The sequence below is a fragment of the Hyla sarda genome, chromosome 8, assembly GCF_029499605.1.
Source record: "Hyla sarda isolate aHylSar1 chromosome 8, aHylSar1.hap1, whole genome shotgun sequence".
Lineage (NCBI taxonomy): Eukaryota > Metazoa > Chordata > Amphibia > Anura > Hylidae > Hyla > Hyla sarda.
The window spans coordinates 91,691,470-91,710,860 of NC_079196.1; the positions used below are offsets into that span (position 1 = coordinate 91,691,470).

The 19,391-nt window shown below is 44.6% G+C and overlaps 1 protein-coding gene across 2 annotated transcripts in view; it reads right to left on the bottom strand.

Moving 5' to 3' along the window:
* Positions 1-2,719: 2,719 nt before the first annotated feature.
* The window catches only part of LOC130284890 (ADP-ribosylhydrolase ARH1-like), a 35,599-nt gene continuing 18,927 nt past the window's right edge, over positions 2,720-19,391 (bottom strand). For both annotated transcript variants that reach the window (XM_056535800.1, XM_056535799.1), the window contains exon 4: positions 2,720-4,118. In XM_056535800.1, coding sequence (XP_056391775.1) covers positions 3,731-4,118 — 388 coding nt within the window. In that variant the 3' untranslated portion in view covers positions 2,720-3,730. The remainder of the gene's footprint in view (positions 4,119-19,391) is intronic.

Here is a 19,391-nt window from a genome sequence, read left to right on the forward strand (position 1 = left end):
GTACCCCTCATTACATTCCCTGAGGGGTGTAGTTTCTGAAATGGGGTCACATGTGGTTTTTTTTTGTTTGCGTTTGTCAAAACCGCTGTAACAATCAGTCACCCCTGTGCAAATCACCTCAAATGTACATGGTGCACTCTCCCTTCTGGGCTTGTTGTGCACCCCCAGAGCACTTTGCGCCCACATATGGGGTATCTCCGTAGTCGGGAGAAATTGCATTACAAATTTTGGGGGGCCTTTTACCTCTTGTCAAAATGAACAGTATAGGGCAACACCAGCGTGTTAGTGTAAAAAAATTATTTTTTTACACTAACATGCTGTTGTAGACCCAAACCTTTTCATAAGGGGTTAAAGGAGAAAAAGCCCCACAAAATTTGTTAGGCGATTTCTCCCGAGTACGGCGATACCCCATATGTGACCCTATACTGTTGCCTTGAAATACGACGGGGCTCCAAAGTGAGAGCGCCATGTGCATTTGAGGCCTGAATTAGGGATTTGCATAGGGGTGGACATAGGGGTATTCTACGCCAGTGATTTCCAAACAGGGTGCCTCCAGCTGTTGCAAAACTCCCAGCATGCTTGGACAGTCAACGGCTGTCCGGCAATACTGGGAGTTGTTGTTTTGCAACAGCTGGAGGCTCCGTTTTGGAAACAGTGGCGTACCAGATGTTTTTCATTTTTATTGGGGAGGGGAGGGGGGCTTTGTAGGGGTATTTTTATATGTAGTGTTTTTTACTTTTTATTTTGTGTTAGTGTAATGTAGTGTAGTGTTTTTAGGATACAGTCACACGGGCAGGGGATTACAGCGAGTTTCCCGCTGCGAGTTTGAGCTGCAGCGCAATATTTGCTGCATCGCAAACTTGCAGCCTGATACTCACTGTAAGCCCCCTGCCCATGTGAATGTACCCTGCACATTCACAGGGGGGGGGGGACCTCCAGCTGTTGCAAAACTACAACTCCCAGCATGCACGGTCTATCAGTGCATGCTGGTAGTTATAGTTTTGCAACAGCTGGAGGCACATGGGTTTTGGAAACACTGAGTTAGGAAACAGACAATGTTTCCCAACCAGTGTGCCTCCAGTTGTTGCAAAACCACAACTCCCAGCATTCTCAGGCAGGCTGGAAGTAGTAGTTCGGCAATATCTTTAGAGCCAGATGTTGCCGAACTACAACTCCCAGCATGCTTGGAGTTGTAGTTTTGCAACATCTGGAGGACTACAGTTTGCAGACCACTAATACAGTGGTTCCCAATATGACGCCTTCGAAGATCCACTCACCTGTCGCAGCACTCCTCCGTCCCCCGTCGTGTCCTCCAGTCTTCCTCCCGTTCTCTCCGGACTTCCAGGGGCCGGGCAGGGCGGGAGGAAGTAACCGCCCCCCCCCCCCCCTGCGATTGGTCGGTTAGCTAACCGAGGAATCGCAGAGGATAGGAGGAGGTGGCAGGCTTGCCACCTCGCTCCTATACTCCAGCATGGTCCTGGCTGTCTGTGACAACCGGGATCATGCAAAATTACTGGGCAGTCGGGTCCCAGAGACCTGATCAGCCTGGTATCGCCGCATATCTCAGTGGCGATTTCCCTCGCGATTTGATGGCCCCCCTCGGCGTTTGTCCTGGATGCCTGCTGAAGCATTTCAGCAGGCATCCACTTCCGATCTCTGCCCGGCGCGCGGCAGGGACCGGAAAACGCCAGGACATATGAGTACGTGCCTGGTCCTTAAAGCCCAGGGTGCCAGGATGTACTCATACGTGCCTGGTCCTTAAGGGGTTAACAATGCAGGACGTATATTTACATCCTCCGCCGGCTCCCGCGATATGCCGCGGGGTCACGCGGTGTCCCTGCGTCATATCGGGTCGGTCCCGGCGGCTGTCAACGGCCGGGACCCACGGCTAATACAGGACATCACCGATCGCGGTGATGCCCTGTATTAACCCTTCAGACGCGGCGATCAAAGCTGGCCGCCGCGTCTGAAGTGAAAGTGAAAGTGTCCCGGCTGCTCAGTCGGGCTGTTCGGGACCGCCGCAGTGAAATCACGGCGTCCCGAACAGCTTACAGGACACCGGGAGGGCCTTTACCTGCCTCCTAGGTGTCCGATCGACGAATGACTGCTCCGTGCCTGAGATCCAGGCAGGAGCATTCAAGCGCCGATAACACTGATCACAGGTGTGTTAATACACGCCAGTGATCAGCATGAGAGATCAGTGTGTGCAGTGTTATAGGTCCCTATGGGACCTATAACACTGCAAAAAAAAAGTAAAAAAAAGTGTTAATAAAGGTCATTTAACCCCTTCCCTAATAAAAGTTTGAATCACCCCCCTTTTCCCATAGGGGATAAGTGTTAATCACACTGCAGATGTCCTTTAACCCCTTAAGGACGCAGGACGTAAATGTACGTCCTGGTGAGGTGGTACTTAATGCACCAGGACGTACATTTACGTCCTAAGCATAACCGCGGGCATCGGAGCGATGCCCGTGTCATGCGCGGCTGATCCCGGCTGCTGATCGCAGCCAGGGACCCGCCGGCAATGGCCGACGCCCGCGATCTCGTGGGCGTCCGCCATTAACCCCTCAGGTGCCGGGATCAATACAGATCCCGGCATCTGCGTCAGTTCGCGATTAAAATGAACGATCGGATCGCCCGCAGCGCTGCTGCGGGGATCCGATCATTCATAACGCCGCACTGAGGTCCCCTCACCTTCCTCCGTGCGGCTCCCGGCGTCTCCTGCTCTGGTCTGTGATCGAGCAGACCAGAGCAGGAGATGACCGATAATACTGATCTGTTCTATGTCCTATACATAGAACAGATCAGTATTAGCAATCATGGTATTGCTATGAATAGTCCCCTATGGGGACTATTCAAGTGTAAAAAAAAATGTAAAAAAATGTAAAAGTAAAAGTAAAAAAAAAGTGAAAAATCCCCTCCCCCAATAAAAAATTAAAACGTCCGTTTTTTCCTATTTTACCCCCAAAAACCGTAAAAAACATTTTTTATAGACATATTTGGTATCGCCGCGTGCGTAAATGTCCGAACTATTAAAATAAAATGTTAATGATCCCGTACGGTGAACGGCGTGAACGAAAAAAATTTTTAAAAGTCCAAAATTCCTACTTTTTTAATACATTTTATTAAAAAAAAATTATAAAAAATGTATTAAAAGTTTTTTATATGCAAATGTGGTATCAAAAAAAGTACAGATCATGGCGCAAAAAATGAGCCCCCATACCGCCGCTTATACGAAAAAATAAAAAAGTTATAGGTCATCAAAATAAAGGGATTATAAACGTACTAATTTGGTTAAAAAGTTTGTGATTTTTTTTAAGCGCAACAATAATATAAAAGTATATAATAATGGGTATCATTTTAATCGTATTGACCCTCAGAATAAAGAACACACGTAATTTTTACCATAAATTGTACGGCGTGAAAACGAAACCTTCCAAAATTAGCAAAATTGCGTTTTTCGTTTTAATTTCCCCACAAAAATAGTGTTTTTTGGTTGCGCCATACATTTTATGATATAATGAGTGATGTCATTACAAAGGACAACTGGTCGCGCAAAAAACAAGCCCTCATACTAGTCTGTGGATGCAAATATAAAAGAGTTATGATTTTTAGAAGGCGAGGAGGAAAAAATGAAAACGTAAAAATTAAATTGTCTGAGTCCTTAAGGCCAAAATGGGCTGAGTCCTTAAGGGGTTAAGGAATCTGCTTTAAAATTGAGGCCCATGCTCTACACAAGATAGTAGAGATCCTTGCCAAGATTTTCTAGTCTCTCTCTGTATTCCAATTTCTTGTAGTTGGCTTTGTGGACTCCCTTGAAACCATACATGCTACCAAACCAAGCAGCAGCAATGGCTGCAGTTGAATCACTATCTCCACCATGGAAAAATGCCCGATGCGTGAGTTCTGTCCAGTTGTCACCAGAACCCAGGATTGCATCATAAGCTATCATGGGTGCATCGTGTCCACTGCTTCCACCCCATCCACTGTAGCTTACTGAAGCATAAAACTCATCTCTTTTCTTTACATCATATTGCTCTGGAAATATCGGCAGAGAAGTTCCATTCAAAATTCCCCTTTTTCCAAGGTAGGAGCGCCACTGTTCTTCAAAGTAAGACCTAGACAACACAAATGAGATGCTTGATAAGAACAATGTGACTCCCTAAGATAAATATTATAAAGTTATTGATCATGACTGACTATCAGCAAATGTTTCAACAGTGTAAATATAGGTGTCTACTGTTACTTGCCACATGACCAAAACCAAGCCACCAAACTCAAAAATCCATTGTAATATTAAAAGTAATCTCTGTGTGGATACTTGCATGTTCAGGTGTAAATACAGTTCATCATAAAGGGAAACTGACTTGCATACACTGGGTTATAGTGCAGAAGAACAGGTGTAAAAAGATGTCTCAACAACAGAAATTGGTCCGGTAGGTGTCCAAGCGCTGCTCTACCGGGGGCTGCTCACATGACAGGAAGCTTTTATGTCACTAGGACGTGAGAGCGAAGAAAATAAAAAAGTACCTGTCACCAAATAAAACTTTTACTATAGTGTTCCTTGTGTAATTAGCAGACCCTTAACCATTCACTTGATTTTAAAATTATCAACATAAATATGTTTTAAAAATGGCCACTAGCTGGCTCTGTTCTGTTCCCTGCCGCAATTAATACAGTGAGTTTGGTCTCCTTTCGGCCTGGCACGAGACCAAACTCAGAAAAAGTTTCTCTGCACTGAGCTTGATTGGAAGCTACACAGAGCCTCACTAAAGCTGTACAGACTGAAAGCTTCACAGACTGAAAGCTACACAATGCCTCACTGAAAGCTGCAGAGAGCCTGAGGTCTTCTATTCATCACAGAACTGCAGCCATGTAAGGGCGGAAGTGGTCCCCCAGCAGGCTTCAGTGATGTCATGCCTACAGGGAAACGCCCACTTTCTCCTGCTGGGAGATTGCACTATGTGAGCAAGAAGAACGGTAAGATACACAGCTTTTTAAAGCTCTGAATTATTTTTAAGGGTGGGAGAGGTGTTAGGAGTAGTTAGGTAACATAACCTTGTTAGTTTAGAAAAGTTTATTTGGTTACAGGTACTCTTTAAATATTCATATGAAGTGTAGGCATTCTCACCTACTGGACCAATTTCTGTAAGTGAGACATTGTTTTACTCTGGTTCACCAGAAGCGTAACTCAGTGTATTGGGTTTAGTGCGGGTAAACAGCTTGTTAGTTTCCCTTTAATATTTCACTTTCTCTAGATCAGACTTATAAGAGTCCAGAAAACTTAAAGGAGTACTCTGGTGGAAATTCAGCCGGTTCAGCTGTACAGGGGCCCAGTGTGTGAGGGCGGTGGGACGCCTCACACAACAAAAAGTGAACAGCGGCGCTGCACTGCCGCTGTTGACTGTTCTAAAGCGTCCGAGGTGCATAATAGCGCAGAGGACCAACCCGGGTCTGATGAGGGACATCACGCAAGTGACATCTCTCCGCAGACCCGCACAGGAGGACATCAGTGACATCAATCGTCAGGCCGCCGCCAGAGAAGAGAAGCACTGTGCAGGCCAGGTAAGTATGTCTATGTGTGTGTTTGTGTGTGTGTGTGTCTGTCTGTATGTCAGTGTGTGTCTGGGTATTGGGGGGCTATGCTACCTAATGTGGGGAATCTATGCTACCTAATGTGGGGAAACGGCTACCTAATGTGGGGAATCTATGCTACCTAATGTGGGGAAACTGCTACCTAATGTGGGGAATCTATGCTCCCTAATGTGGAGAAACTATGCTACCTAATGTGAAGAAACTATGCTACCTTATGTGGAGGGCCTGAATGAGCTGCGGCATATGGGGGGCCTTAATAATTAACAACTGATATTGGTGGGGGCCCACCTGAGCAGGTGACATATGGGGATCCATCCGAGTAAGTGACATATGAAGGGCCCGGGGGGGGGGGGGGGCGAGGTTCCTGAACAATTGACACATGTGGGGGGCAGGGGCACAGTCTTTGCACAGGGGCCCTCTGCTGTTTGTGTCTGCCCCTGAACTAGTGCCAGAAAGTTAGACAGATTTGTAAATCACTTCTATTTAAAAATCTTAACCCTTTCAGTACTTATCAGCTGCTTTTATTTTTTTTATTTCTTTTCATGCCCTCAGTTGCCAGATGTACGTACCCACTCTTACAGAAATGTGTCAGTAACAGTAACCTTCATGATGTGTGTGAACATGCTGTCATAATCTGGAAAACAATCCCATGTATCATAAAGTTATTGCTCTGAAGGCATGTCAGTAACAATAACCTGCACTGAGCAACCCCTATCGTGGCAGGCAACAGGTAAACAACCACCTATGTCTTGAAATGTTCTTATTCTGAAAAAGTGTCAGTAAACAAGAACCTGAGTGATGCCTCCCCCTGCAGTCGTGGCAGGCTTAACGGGTAAACGATCACCTATATGTCTTGGTGTTATTGTTCTTAAAGATGTGTCAGTAACAATAACCTGCATCGCCTGGATGCAAGATCACAAGCCTATATTACCGCATGGCCAGAAGATAACTGCTACCACTGTGCCCAGGCACAACATGCTGAAACTGTCTACCCCCAAACGAACTCTGACACCGTACGGACCGTGCACAACCTAACACCATATACGGTGAACGAAAAACTAGGCCATATGCAAAGAATAGATGCTAAACCATGACCATATGCATTAAATGTTAAAGCCATGTACTCATCCAATGCGAAAACCTTAACCACCTAATGTGACGGACGTGAGATGAACCCCTGTAGACGTGGCAGGCCTGAAGGGTATGTGATCGCCTTAGTGTCATCACATTATTGCTCTGAAGACGTGTCAGTAACAATAAAGTGCCATGACATGCATACTGCTTAATTGCTAAAACCGTATACCCAATACTGTTGTTATACAAACTATATACGAACCATATAATACATATAAACAAGAGTACATCATTGAACACTATGACAACAGTTAAACAAAATTAAGTGATTTACTTAACACTCAGACATAATTACCGCACAGTGCTGCTAACGCCACAGCCTAACCAACAATTTATTAACATGAGAAACAAATGCTGCTCGCCTAAAGCCTAACCGTGACCGACCTGAGAACTTGGGAAGCAGAACAAGGTTATTATGACACTGCAACACATGAGAAACCAACATGATGCCAATGTGTCAGCCCAATGCAAGTCATAGACCCGACGTATGAGAGAAGCGTGACTAAGCTAGAACAGCCTAATAAGTTGATGACTGTATACATCGTTAATTCCCTGTAGTATCGACTGTATAGTGACAATGCCATAGTAAGCCATATATGAAGATCAGATACCACAGCACAGGCATGCCCAGCATATCTGCATCGCGGCTGCATACAAAGAACGCATGCTAGAAACCAATGCACAAATTATGCTGTTGTAACAGCGTCCATGGTATATATGCAGCAGTAATAATCTGCAACTTACCTCCAAAGCTTACACCACCAAAATGCATCCAACCTAAAACATCAAAAACCATGCGAATTCCGCCGCCAAGTGTCAAGACATTATTGCTCTGAAGGCGTGTCAGTAACAATAACTGTTAAACTCTCACCTGACTGCAGGTACCGTGGGGATACAAGCACCAATATGTCGAGATATTATACTCTGAAGACGTGTCAATAATATCAATTGTGCCAATCGCGTCCCACCTGAAGACATGTCAGGTACTGTGGGGATAAACCACCTATATGTTGAGGTATTATTGCTCTGAAAACGTGTCAGTAACAATAACTGTTAAACTATCACCTGAAAGCAAAATCGGTACCGTGGGGATACAAGTACCTATATGTTGAGGTATTATTGCTCTGAAGACATATCAATAACAATTACTGAGCAAATTGTATCCCACCTGAAAACGTGTCATGTACTGTGAGAATATAACCACCTATATATTGAGGTATTATTGCTCTGAAAACGTGTCAGTAACAATAATTATAAAAATTTGCCTTTCACCTGAAAACGTGACAGGTACTGTGAGGAATGCACCTTGTGTCAACTTAATGAAAAGACTACTACGAGAGTGTGTGAATGACTATTATAAGCATGTGTGATAGACTATTATGAGCGCGTATACCATAGTTGATTACTCTGCTAGCATGTACATGAATTACTATGCAAGCGTATACGTGACATGACTTATTAAGAGAGCGTATGCATGAAGTGACTATAGCGTATATTTAATGTGACAACTATGAGAATGCGAGAATGACTATCATGCGAGTTTGTATGCATGAATTGACTACTATGAGAGCGTATACATGAAGTGACTATTATGAGAGCATAAACATGGAGTGATTATGAGAGCGTAAGAATGACTACTATGAGCGCGTATACATGAAATGACTGCTATGAGAGCATATCCATGACGAGACTACTATGAGTGCATATTCATGAAATGACTAGAGAATGACTAGAGAGCGTGTACATGCAGTGACTGCTATGACAGCGTATACATGGAATGACTACTATCAAAGCTTATCTATGCAATGACAGTTATGAGAGCGAATGCCTGAAATGACTACTATGTTAGTGTCTACATGAAATGACTGCTATGAGAGCATATACCTGACATGACTACTATGGTAGTGTATATGTAAAATGACTATTATGAGAGTGTAGGAATACCTACAATGAGAGCGTATACGTGGAGTGACCACTATGAGAGCGTAGAAAGACTAATATGAGAGCATATACCTGAAGTGACAACTATGAGACCACTATGAGAGTGTAAACCTGAAATATACTGCTATGAGCACGTATACATTTTGTGCCTACTAACAGAGCTTATACATGAACTGCTATTATGAGAGCATATTATTTTTATTTTTTCATGAAATGACTATTATGAAAGCGTATGCATTACTACTATGCGAGCACATTCATGAAATGACTGCTATGAAAGTGTATGACATGACAACTATGTGGGCGTAACGATGATTAATATGAGAGCGTATACATGATATGACTTTTATGAGAGTGTACGAATGACTGCTATGAGAGCGTATACATGTCATAACTCTTATCAGAGCGTAAAAATTACTACTATGAGAGCATATGCATGAAATGACTATTATGAAAGCATAGGAATGAGCGCGTATGCATGAACTGGCTGCTATGAGAGCGTGTACATAGAGTGACCCTATGAGAGCGTAATAATGCCTACTATAAGCGTGTATACATGAATGACTGCTATGAGAGCGTATACATGAAGTGACATATATGAAAGCATAAGAATGGCTACTATGAGAGCGTAAGCCTGAAATTACTGCTATGCGAGCAATACATGAAGTAACTACTATGAGAGCGAATACATGAAATGACTACTCTGAGAGCGTATGCGTGACAAGATACATGAAATGATTGTTATGTGCATGTTATACGTGTAGAAACATGAGCGTGCTAATCCGTATAACTGTACATTGTGTATTATCCCATAGAAAACGTAATGTGTACTACGTATAAAACCCATGACCATGCTAATTGTACAGAATCTAAGCATAAACTGTATAAAACATGTGCGTGTCCTACCGTATCAACCAAAACGAGCTTGTCGTACCATATAGAAACGTGAATGTGTCCTACCATGGATCAGATAAATGTGTTACACTGAATAGAAATATATGCACATGTCACACTGTACGGAAAAATATGATCGTGTAAAACTGTAGGGAAACCTGCGCTTGTCATACTGTACAGAAACATGAGCGCATCATGCCGCACAGCGACATGAATGACATACCATATTGAAAACATGAGCGTGCCATACTGTAAATAAAGCATGAGCGTAACATACTGTAAAGAAAGCATGAGCGTGACATGCTGTGAGGAAGCATGAGCATGACATACTGTAAGAAAGCATGAGCGTAACATACTGTAAAGACAGCATGAGCGTGACATATTGCAAAGAAAGCATGAGCGTGATATTCTGTGAAAAAGCAAGAGTGTGATATACTGTAAAGAAGCATGAGCGTGCTATACCGTAAAGAAATCATGAGCGTGACATACTGCAAAGAAAGAATGAGCGTGCTATACTGTATAGAAAGCATGAGCGTGACATACTGTAAAGAAAGAATGAGCGTGCTATACTGTATAGAAAGCATGAGCGTGACATACTGCAAAGAAAGAATGAGCGTGCTATACTGTATAGAAAGCATGAGCGTGACATACTGCAAAGAAAGAATGAGCGTGCTATACTGTATAGAAAGCATAAGCGTGACATACTGTAAAGAAAGAATGAGCGTGCTATACTGTATAGAAAGCATGAGCGTGACATACTGCAAAGAAAGAATGAGCGTGCTATACTGTATAGAAAGCATGAGCGTGACATACTGCAAAGAAAGAATGAGCGTGCTATACTGTATAGAAAGCATAAGCGTGACATACTGTAAAGAAAGAATGAGCGTGCTATACTGTATAGAAAGCATAAGCGTGACATACTGCAAAGAAAGAATGAGCGTGCTATACTGTATAGAAAGCATGAGCGTGACATACTGTAAAGAAAGAATGAGCGTGCTATACTGTAAAGAAAGCATGAGCATGGCATGTTAATTAGAAACATAAGCGTGACATTCTGTATAGAAAACAAGCGTGTCATACTGTAAAATGGAACATAAGTACATAATACTGTATAGAACAGGTGCACATGTCACACCATATGGAAAACATAAGCATATGATGCTGCATGAAAAACCACTGTATAGAACACCTAACGCTGTGCCTGGGAGCTCCATACCCTAACGTATGCAGCAAAGGCGGATATAACAGTACGGTACTACAAGTCCCAACACTCCCATTACCCCATTTTTTTAAATTCCTATGCATAAATTACTCCTATGCATAAAAGTAAAGTTTTAATAACTGACAAGTTGGTATCAACATAAAATAGCCGGGCCAGATACAATGTTCAGAGAGAGTGTCTGTAGCGGCGCGATACTGGCCTCAAGCAGTAGATGCCACCAAGCTGCCGGCAGCGCCGACGAATCGCATGCAGTGCACAGACAGTCCTGCAGCTCCACCGTCAAGCCGGACGCACCTGCCTCCGCATCCTAACAAAAATATGACCTCTGCTTCCCCTTGGACACAGTAAACACTCAGTCAGTGCCATCAAGGGCAATGCGCAGCCCAGCATCCGGCACTGAGGCAGCTGACGGGCTCGGAGTAGGCACCGCAACAGCCGGACGCTGGAGTGGCGAAAATTGGCCGGAAATTCAAATGCCTGCCGCAGAACGCCGGTGCCAAAGAAAACCAGAGTGCACGGCAGGCAGACGCGTTCCCGGCCCGTAACACTGCAGCACCTGGCTGCATACCTGAATGCCTGAGACCGGCTCTTACCACTTGTATGACCCCATCCCCACGTGGAGCAGCACTACTTCCTGCTTCTTCAAACGCCCACCACAGAACAACTTCCTGTTTCCAAAAAGTCACGTGCGCTCAGCCCTAAGGAACAAGGGGGCGTTATATACACATCCTTCCCCGCCCTGACTCCTATAACCCCGCCTAGAGGTGGAGGGGGTGATGGATACTCATGCCCCTTGCACAAATACAGACCTTTACAGGCTTAAAGGGGTACTCCTGTGGAAAACTTATTATTATTTTTTTTTTATTAACTGGTGCCAGAAAGTAAAACAAATTTGTAAATTTTTCTATTAAAAAATCTCCAGTACTTATTAGCTGCTGAATACTACAGAGGAAATGGTTTTCTTTTTGGAACACAGAGCTCTCTGCTGACATCATGACCACAATGCTCTCTGCTGACATCTCTGTCCATTTTATGAACCCCCCCTCCCGTAGGCTTGCATTGAGGGGCGAAGCGTGATGTCACACGGGGGCGGAGGCGTGATGTCACACGCCATCGGCCCTGTGGTCGCCGGTAATCAGACCCAGAGCGAACACGCTCCGGGGACTGATTACAAACGGGGTGCCGCATGCAAGATCGCGGGGTCCTCAGCGGCGGGACTCCCGCGATCAGGCATCTTATCCCCTATCCTTTGGATAGGGGATAAGATGTCTAAGCACCGGAGAATCCCTTTAATACTTGTGGGAAAAAATTGAAAAAAGCTCACCATTTTGTAATTTTTAGTGGCTTCTGTTTCCACACAGTGAACTTTTTGGGAAAAATGACACCTTATATTTATTCTGTATGTCCATATGGTTACAAGTAGGGATGTCCCAATACCATTTTTTTAAGACCGAGTATGAGTACCGATACTTTAATTCTAGTACTCGCCGATACCAAGTTCGATTACTTATATTTTAAAGAGAATCTGACACCAAGGTGACCCGGTTTCTGGTTCTGCTTACCGTGCTGATATGTAGGTTCCTTGTTGTGTACAATGGAGGTGGCTGCTGTAGTATGAGCCAAGATTTCTCTCTTCTCCATTGGGCAGAACAGGGAATTTGCATTGGTGGTGAGACCGATGACCACATGGTGAGCAGCGGTAGAAACCGGCACCTGCACTGTCTACCTATAAATTCAAGTTAGTGCAGGTGACTCTGCTGTAATATTGTCATTAATTGTAGGTAGTATCCCCTTGCAGACATTAGCAGCAGCCCCCTTGTAGACAGCAGCCCCCCCCGTAGACTGCAGGCCCCCCCTCGTAGACATTAGTAGAAGGCCCCCAGTAGACCGCAGACCCCCTTTAGACAGTGGGCCCCCATTTAGACAGCAGCAGGCCCCCCATTTAGTCAGCAGCAGGCCCCCCCCTTTAGATAGCAGCAGGGCCCCCCCTTTAGACAGCAGCAGGGCCCCCCATTTAGACAGCAGCAGGGCCCCCCCGTTTAGACAGCAGCAGGCCCCCCCCATTTAGACAGTAGCAGGGCCCCCTCTTTAGACACCAGCAGGCCCTTCTGTAGACTTTAGTAGCAGCCCCCTTCTTGCAGACGGCTCACCTGCGGCTGTCCCCTGTCAGGTGCTGCCGCTCCACTGCCCCGTCCTCCTGTCTGCATCATGGCGTCCTATGGAGGAGCATGTGACATGTACATCACTCTGCTTCCTCCGTAGCGTTACCCCGTGCACAGGGGAGGAGGTGGAGTGACGTGTGTATCACATGCTCCTCCATGAAACACTATGATGCGGACGGGAGGATGGCAGAACGGGGCAGCGGAGCGGCAGCAGGTATCGGATATGGTATCGGGGACATTAAACGAGTCCCCGATACCATGCAAATGGATAGTATCGGCCCCTATACCGATACTAGTATCGGTATCGGGACATCCCTAGTTACAAGGATACCCAATTTAATGTAGGTTTTATTTTATTATACTACTTAAAAAATTGTAACTACATGCACCAAAATTGGTTTAACCCGATAACGACCATGGACGTCTATACTCGTCCAATGGCCGTTACTGGGATATGACGCGGGCTCCCGACTCGAGCCCGCAACATACCGGCCGGCCCCCAGCTGATTCCTGTAGCTGGGGGGTGGCGTAAATAGCCGACATGCGGCAATTTACCCTTTAGATCGCCGCTGTACACTTTGTCAACATCTAAAGGTGCCTGTTACCTGTCCCTGGTGGTCAAGTGGGGTTGATCGCCCCCGCAGCACGATCGTAGGGGGGTCCACTGCTGAGGTAGCCCGAGGGCTTACTTCTTTTGCTGCGGCGGCTCCGATGCTCTGAATGATACAGCCTGGCAGGGCCAGGCTTTATCAATCGAGCGCAGAGCACACAGATCAATATGCTTCTATGGAACCATAATGATCTGTATGAGGAATCTAATGATTCCTCCTAAAAGTCCCTTAAGGGGACTAAAAATGTAAAAAAAAAAAGTTTAAAGACAGTTTAAAAACACACACATTAACCCCTTCCTTATTAAAAGTTTAAATCACCCCCCTTTTCCCAAATTCCATATAAAAAATATATAAATATAATAAAAAATATTGTGGTATCGCCGATCTAAAATGAAAGTGAAAGCTTCCAGGCAGCTCAGTCTGGCTGATCGGGACCATTGCGATGAAATCGTAATGTCCCGATCAGCTAGAACGCAAGTGGAGGTCCTCTTACCTGCTTCCGTCATGTCCAATCGGCGATTGATTGCTCCAAGCCTGAAATCAAGGCTTGAGCAATCGACCGCCGATTACACTGATCTTTGCCGTGTCAATGCACGGCAATGATCTGTGTAGCAGATCAGTGTGTGCAGTGTAATAGCCACTAGGGGGGGCTATGACACTACAAAAAAAAAAAAAAGTATGAGAAAAAGGTATTAAAGATCATTTAATCCCTTCCCTAATAAAAGTAAGAATCACCCCTCCTTTTCCCATAAAAAAAAAAACTGTATAAATAAAAATAAACATATGTGGTATCGCCGCGTGTGGAAGTGTCCGAACTATAAAAATATATTGTTAATCAAACCGCACGGTCAATGGCGTATGCGCAAAAAAAATCCAAAGTCCACAATGGCATATTTTTGGGCACTTTTTATGTTATGAAAAAATTAATAAAAAGATCATGGCGAAAAAAATGAGCCCTTATACTGGCCCGTACGCGGAAAAATAAAAAAGTTATATGGGTCAGAATATGACAATTTTAAATGTATACATTTTCCTGCATGTAGTTATGATTTTTTTTTAGAAGTAATACAAAATCAAACCTATATAAATGGGGTATCATTTTAACCGTATGGATCTAGAGAATAAAGACAAGATGTCATTTTTACTGAAAAATGCACTGTGTAGAAACGGAAGCCCCCTAAATGTACAAAATTGGAATTTTTTTCTTAAATTTTGTCACACAATTCATTTTTTTTCGCTTCGCCATGGATATTTTGGTAAAATTACTAATGTCACTGTAAAGTAGAATTGGTGGCACAAAAAATAAGCCATAATATGGAATTTTAGGTGCAAAATTGAAAGCGTTATTATTTTTAGAAGGTGATGAGGAAAAATGAAAATGCAAAAACGGAAAAACCCTGCATCCTTAACCCCTTAAGGACCGAGCCCTTTTTCACCTTAAGGACCAGAGCATTTTTTGAACATCTGACCACTGTCACTTTAAACATTAATAACTCTGGAATGCTTTTAGTTATCATTCTGATTCTGAGATTGTTATTTCGTGACATATTTTACTTTAACTTAGTGGTAAAATTTTATGGTAACTTGCATCCTTTCTTGGTGAAAAATCCCCAAATTTGATGAAAAAAATGAAAATTTAGCATTTTTCTAACTTTGAAGCTCTCTGCTTGTAAGGAAAATGGATATTCAAAATACTACTTTATGTTTGCATCATAAAATTTATGAGATTTTACTTTTGGAAGACACCAGAGGGCTTCAAAGTTCAGCAGCAATTTTGAAATTTTTCTAACTCACTATTTTTTAGGGACCAGTTCAGTTTTGAAGTGGATTTGAAGGGTCTTCATATTAGAAATACCCCATAAATGACTCCATTATAAAAACTGCACCCCCCAAAGTATTCAAAATGACATTCAGTCAGCGTTTTAACCCTTTAGGTGTTTCACAGGAATAGCAGCAAAGTGAAGGAGAAAATTCACAATCTTCATTTTTTACACTCGCATGTTCTTGTAGACCCAATTTTTGAATTTTGGCAAGGGGTCAAAAGGAGAAAATTTTTACTTGTATTTGAAACCCAATTTCTCTCGAGTAAGCACATACCTCATATGTCTATGTAAAGTGTTCGGTGGGCGCAGTAGAGGGCTCAGAAGGGAAGGAGCGACAAATGGTTTTTGGGGTTCATGTCACCTTTAGGAAGCCCCTATGGTGCCAGGACAGCAAAAAAAAAACACATGCCATACCATTTTGGAAACTAGACTCCTCAGGGAACGTAACAAGGGGTAAAGTGAACCTTAATACCCTACAGGTGATTCACGACTTTTGCATATGTAAAAAAAAAAAATTTTTTTTACCTAAAATGCTTGGTTTCCCAAAAATTTTACATTTTTAAAAAGGGTAATAGCAGAAAATACCCCACAAAATTTGAAACCCAATTTCTCCCGATTCAGAAAACACCCCATATGGGAGTGAAAATTGCTTTGCTGGCGCACTACAGGTCTCAGAAGAGAAGGAGTCACATTTGGCTTTTTGAAAGCAAATTTTGCTCTGGGGGCATGCCGCATTTAGGAAGCCCCTATGGTGCCAGAACAGCAAAAAAAACCTACATGGCATACCATTTTGGAAACTAGACCCCTCGGGGAACGTAACAAGGGGTAATGTGAACCTTAATACCCTACAGGTGTTTCACGACTTTTGCATATGTAAAAAAAAATTTTTTTTTTTACCCAATATGCTTGGTTTCCCAAAATTTTTACATTTTTAAAAAGGGTAATAGCAGAAAATACCCCCCCAAATTATTTGAAACCCAATTTCTCCCGATTCAGAAAACACCCCATATGGGGGTGAAAAGTGCTCTGCTGGCGCACTACAGGTCTCAGAAGAGATGGAGTCACATTTGGCTTTTTGAAAGCAAATTTTGCTCTGGGGGCATGCCGCATTTAGGAAGCCCCTATGGTGCCAGAACAGCAAAAAGAAACCACATGGCATACCATTTTGGAAACTAGACCCCTCGGGGAACGTAACAAGGGGTAATGTGAACCTTAATACCCTACAGGTGTTTCACGACTTTTGCATATGTGAAATTTTTTTTTTTTTACCTAAAATGCTTGGTTTCCCAAATTGTTTACATTTTTAAAAAGGGTAATAGCAGAAAACACCCCCCAAAATTTGAAGCCCAATTTCTCCCAATTCAGAAAACACCCCATATGGGGGTGAAAAGTGCTCTGCTGGCGCACTACAGGTCTCAAAAGAGAAGGAGTCACATTTGGCTTTTTTAAAGCAAATTTTGCTCTGTGGGCATGCCGCATTTAGGAAGCCCCTATGGTGCCAGGACAGCAAAAAAAAAAAAACACATGGCATACCAATTTCTCCTGAGTACGGCGATACCCCATATGTGACCCTAAACTGTTGCCTTGAAATACGACAGGGCTCCAAAGTGAGAGCGCCATGCACATTTGAGGCCTAAATTAGGGACTTGCATAGGGGTGGACATAGGGTATTCTACGCCAGTGATTCCCAAACAGGGTGCCTCCAGCTGTTGTAAAACTCCCAGCATGCCTAGACAGTCAGTGGCTATCTGGCAATACTGGGAGTAGTTGTTTTGCAACAGCTGGAGGCTCCGTTCTGGAAACAGTGGCGTACCAGACGTTTTTCATTTTTATTGGGGAGGGGAGGGGGGTTGTATAGGGGTATGTGTATATGTAGTGTTTTTTACTTTTTATTTTATTGTGTGTTAGTGTATTGTAGTGTTTTTAGGGTACAGTCACATGGGCGGGGGTTCACAGTAGTTTCTCGCTGGCAGCTTGAGCTGCGGCAGAAAATTTGCCGCAGCTCAAACTTGCAGCCGGATACTTACTGTAATTCTCCGCCCATGTGAGTGTACCCTGTACGTTCACATTGGGGGGGGGGGGGAACATCCAGCTGTTGCAAAACTACAACTCCAAGCATGTACGGTCTATCAGTGCATGCTGGGAGTTGTAGTTTTGGAACCGCTGGAGGCTCCGTTTTGGAAACAGTGGCGTACCAGACGTTTTTCATTTTTATTGGGGAGGGGGGCTGTGTAGGGGTATGTGCATATGTAGTGTTTTTTACTTTTTATTTTATTTTGTGTTAGTGTAGTGTCGTGATTTTAGGGTACAGTCGCACGGGCGGGGGTTCACAGTAGTTTCTTGCTGGCAGTTTGAGCTGCGGCAGAACATTTGCCGCAGCTCAAACTTGCAGCCGGATACTTACTGTAATCCTCCGCCCATGTGAGTGTACCCTGTACATTCACATTGGGGGGGGGGGGGGGGGGAGAAATATCCAGCTGTTGCAAAACTACAACTCCCAGCATGTACTGTCTATCAGTGCATGCTGGGAGTTGTAGTTTTGCAACAGCTGGAGACACACAGGTTGTGAAACACCGAGTTTGGTAACAAACTCAGTGTTTTGCAACCAGTGTGCCTTCAGCTGTTGCAAAAGCTACAACCCCCAGCATGTACGGACAGCGGAAGGGCATGCTGGGACTTGTAGTTATGCAACAGCCGGAGGCATACTACTTTGGCTGGGGATGCTGGGGATTGTAGTAATGCAACAGCTGGAGACACCCTGGTTTGCTACTTAACTCAGTGTGCCTTCAGTTGTTGCAAAACTACAACTCTCAGCAGTCACCGACAGCCAACGGGCATGCTGGGAGTTGTAGTTATGCAACCACCAGATGCACCACTACAACTCCCAGCATGCACTTTAGCTGATTGTGCAAGCTGGGAGTAGTAGCAACAGCTGAAGGTACACTTTTCCATAGAAAAATGTGCCTCCAGCTGTTGCAAAACTACAAGTCCCAGCATGCCCATAAGGGAATGCTGGGAGTTGTGGTGGTCTGCCTCCTGCTGTTGCATAACTACAGCTCCCAGCATGCCCTTTTTGCATGCTGGGAGCTGTTGCTAAGGAACAGCAGGAGGCTGTCACTCACCTCCTGCTGCTTCTCCACGATGCCGCTGCACAGGTCAGTCCCTCGCCGCCGCCATCGCTCCTGGGGCCCCAATCCTAACAGGGACGCCGGGGATCGGGGTCCCCAGCACCCGGGGTCGTCTTCCCGCACCCGCTCACGTCCTCCGTAAGAGGGGCAGAGCGGGTTGCGGGAGTGACACCCGCAGCAGGCGCCCTGATTTGTCGGCCGGTAGTCCGGCCGACGAATCAGGGCGATCGTGAGGTGGCACCAGTGCCACCTCACCCCTGCTGGCTCTGGCTGTTCGGGGCCGTCTCTGACGGCCCCGATCAGCCAGTAATTCCGGGTCATCGGGTCACTGGAGACCCGATTGACCCGGAATAAGCCGCAGATCGCTGGACTGAATTGCGATATGCCGGGATGCCTGTTGAACGATTTCAGCAGGCATCCGGCTCCGGCTCCCCTCCAGCTAGCGGCGGGGACCGGAAATGCTCAGGGCGTATCCATACGCCCTCGGTCCTTAAGGACTTGGAAACGGGGGCGTATGGATATGCCCTATGTCCTTAAGGGGTTAAGGGGTTAAGGGGTTAAGGGCCAGGCCAATTTTCATTTTTGCACTTAATTTTTTTCCTCCTCCCCTTCTAAAAATCATAATGCTTTTGATTTTGCACCTATAGACCCATATAAGGGCTTGTTTTTTTGGTCACCAATTGTACTTTGAAAGGACATCAATAATTTCATAACAAAATCTAAGGCAAAACCCCCCCAAAAAAATGAATTGTGGGGGGGGGGGGGGGAATTAAAAAATAAATAAAATAAAAATAAACACCATTGTGTAACTTTTGGGGGCTTCCGTTTCTACGCAGTGCACTTTTCCGTAAACATGACACCTTATCTTTATTCTTTAGGTC